Raw genomic sequence first — 2,989 nt, 5'->3', positions numbered from 1 at the left:
GTGGATCAATGAGCCCTTTTGGGCTTTTGTTCTTCTTAACACCAGCTTTGGAAGAAGAGCCAACCGTGCAGGCAGCGTGCAGGGGAGATCCCATTTTATTACAGAGCTAGTGTGAGAGAGTCAGATATGAGCCAGTGTTACACAAATTTCTCTGAGGTGTCCAGATGAGAGAGAGCACATTCCTGCCTCAGGTGTAGCGGGACAAATCCAAAGAGTCATGCAGGAAAATGATAGGGAGAAATAACAACAACAAAACCAGCAACAGAGTGAATAAACAAAGCTCTAACACATTACAGGATGCACTGGGAATCATGTGTGAAGAGAGATGGCAGGTCTCAGCTGTTGAAAAGTGTCCGTGAAAACCATTTCTTCATGGCATCCTTGAGCTCCTGGTTCCTCATGCTGTAGATGAGGGGGTTCACTGCTGGAGGCACCACCGAGTACAGAAATGACACCACCAGGTCCAGGGATGGGGAAGAGATGGAGGGGGGCTTCAGATTGGCAAACACTCCAGTGCTGATAAATAGGGAGACCACGGCCAGGTGAGGGAGGCACGTGGAAAAGGCTTTGTGCCATCCCTGCTCGGAAGGGATCCTCAGCACAGCCCTCAAGATCTGCACATAGGACAGCACGATGAAAACAAAACACCCGAAACTGAAACAAACAGTAACCACAATAAGCCCAACTTCCCTGAGGTAGGAGTCTGAGCAGGAGAGCTTGAGAATCTGTGGGATTTCACAGAAGAACTGGTCCAAGGCATTGCCTTGGCAGAGTGGTAGTGAAAATGTATTGGCTGTTTGCAGCACAGCATTGAGCAACCCACTGCCCCAGGCAGCTGCTGCCATGTGGACACAAGCTCTGCTGCCCAGGAGGGACCCGTAGTGCAGGGGTTTGCAGATGGCAATGTAGCGGTCATAGGCCATGATGGTGAGAAGGTAAAACTCTGCTGAAATGAAAAAGACGAACAGAAAGACTTGGGCAGCACATCCTGAGTAGGAAATGGCCCTGGTGTCCCAGAGGGAATTGGCCATGGCTTTGGGGACAGTGGTGGAGATGGAGCCCAGGTCGAGGAGGGAGAGGTTGAGGAGGAAGAAGTACATGGGGCTGTGGAGGTGGTGGTCGCAGGCTATGGCGGTGATGATGAGGCCATTGCCCAGGAGGGCAGCCAGGTAGATGCCCAGGAAGAGGCAGAAGTGCAAGAGCTGCAGCTCCCGTGTGTCTGCGAGTGCCAGGAGGAGGAACTGGGTGATGGAGCTGCTGTTGGATTTTGTGGTCGGACATAAGGAAATTCCAGTCAGGGCAGGGAGGTGGACAATGTCTTCTTTAAGCAACCTGTGGATTTCTCAGGATCAGTGACACAGGGTCTTACCGAGAACAGAACACAGCACTGAGCACTGAGCAGAGCTCAGTATAGCTGGGCTGTAAGGACAGCCCGCTGCAATGGCCCACAGGGATATTCAGTTGACTCTCTCAAGGGAATTCAATGGCACCAAGATGAGCTGTTACTACGGAAGTTAAAGTTAAAGAAGAAACAAAGCAATGTGAGGCCACAGCAACATTTAGCAAGAGCAGGTGTAAATAGTTCTGAGATACTCTGTGTTGTGTTTGGCTCAGTCTCCATCAGCAGGGTCTCCCCGGCCCTTGTACCCTAAGGCAGAACCCATGGAGAACAAGCAGCAGTGGGTGGGGATCAAGTCAGGAGTCACTTGAACAAACTCAGCCCTTGCCAGCTCATGAGACGGGAGGGCCTTCATCCAAGGATGCTGAGAAAACAGGCCAAACTTTCAGTGATGCTGTTCTATGTCGTATTGGACAGGTCATTGGTTTAGCAGAACTCACTCAGCTGGTAAACCCCAGGGGATCTGCTAACTGTCCTGGTCCTGCCCAAACAAAGCCTGTACATAACTGTGGGAGGAGATAACGTCCCCAGAGTGCACACAGGGAGGTGGCTGGGGAAGGCAGTGTGGGCTGCTCCTCCCTTGGGAAAAAGCAAGCCCATTTGTGAGATTGTCTTTGCTCAAGGACCAGGGTGCACTTGGTGGGTAATACAGAAGGATGGGCGATCCGGCATGTACCTCAAGGAGGTCTGACCTTGGGGGAAAATCATCTGTGGTGTGAGTTATAAGTTCTAGGAAGCGAGGCAGCAGGAACCACTCAAACCAACAGAGGGCAATCCTCATGAGGAAGGGGGTGGGTGCAACGGTGATCCAATCCAATCCGGTCTTGGCACACAAGGATCCAGCACGTTACTTCACCTGTCCTGAGTGACCACCTTGACAGATGGGGCCCAAGTCATTGGCTTCTCATATGGACACTCGCTGGGGGGGTGGAGGGAGCGGAGCTGGAATGGGTGGATAGTATCAGTGATGTCAAGGAGCAGCGCAGTGGTAAATGAGGATGTATAAACCTGACTGTTGGAAGCAAAGCTCCTCTAAGTATGCAGTAGAAGTTGTAAGTGTTGTTAAGAGGGGATTTGGGGACTGAGAAAGAGAGAGAATGGAAAGGTTTGAGTAGGGTGTAGAAATGCAACAACATAGGAATGGGGCGATTCTGTATGTATTGAATGTATACACTCAGGTGTATCGCTCAGTGTGGGACCTGACCATGACGGAAATTCTGTGGAATAAGGGTGCAGATTGTACAGGGTCTCGCTGGGTTGGGATTAACCTTCCTCATAGCAGCTCATCTGGTGCTTTGCATCAGTGGCCAAAACAGCGTTAATAACTGTTTTAGCTATTGCTGAGCAGTGCTTGCACAGTGTCGAGGCCTTCTCTGTTTCTCTCTCTTCCCCTCCAATGCATAGTTTGGATTTCTTGATGATGGAAGAGCAGGGGATGTCATTTAGCAAGGCCAAGTTTTTTGCTCTCTATTGGTGTCTGTGTCCGCTTTTTTCCTAGGGGAGGGGCATCAGGAGCCCATGTTAGAAGAGGCAATGGGTTACCCCATGCCCGACACAGCCAAGTCCAGCCAGCTCTGCAATAGACCTACT

At 50.9% G+C, this 2,989-nt stretch overlaps 1 protein-coding gene across 1 annotated transcript; it reads right to left on the bottom strand.

The window, feature by feature from the left end:
- Nucleotides 1-335: 335 nt before the first annotated feature.
- LOC132321391 (olfactory receptor 14C36-like) lies at nucleotides 336-1,259 on the bottom strand. Its single transcript, XM_059834889.1, has one exon. The coding sequence runs from the start codon at nucleotides 1,098-1,100 to the stop codon at nucleotides 336-338; it is 765 nt and encodes a 254-aa protein (XP_059690872.1). The 5' UTR covers nucleotides 1,101-1,259.
- Nucleotides 1,260-2,989: the final 1,730 nt, after the last annotated feature.

The sequence above is a fragment of the Gavia stellata genome, unplaced genomic scaffold (assembly GCF_030936135.1).
Source record: "Gavia stellata isolate bGavSte3 unplaced genomic scaffold, bGavSte3.hap2 HAP2_SCAFFOLD_42, whole genome shotgun sequence".
In the NCBI taxonomy this organism is placed as follows: Eukaryota; Metazoa; Chordata; class Aves; order Gaviiformes; family Gaviidae; genus Gavia; species Gavia stellata.
This window is presented reverse-complemented; position numbering and strand designations above follow the sequence as displayed.

What these genes read in the sequence shown, in the direction of transcription:
- LOC132321391 (XM_059834889.1), bottom strand. Translation starts at nt 1,100, where the DNA reads ATGTACTTCTTCCTCCTCAACCTCTCCCTCCTCGACCTGGGCTCCATC.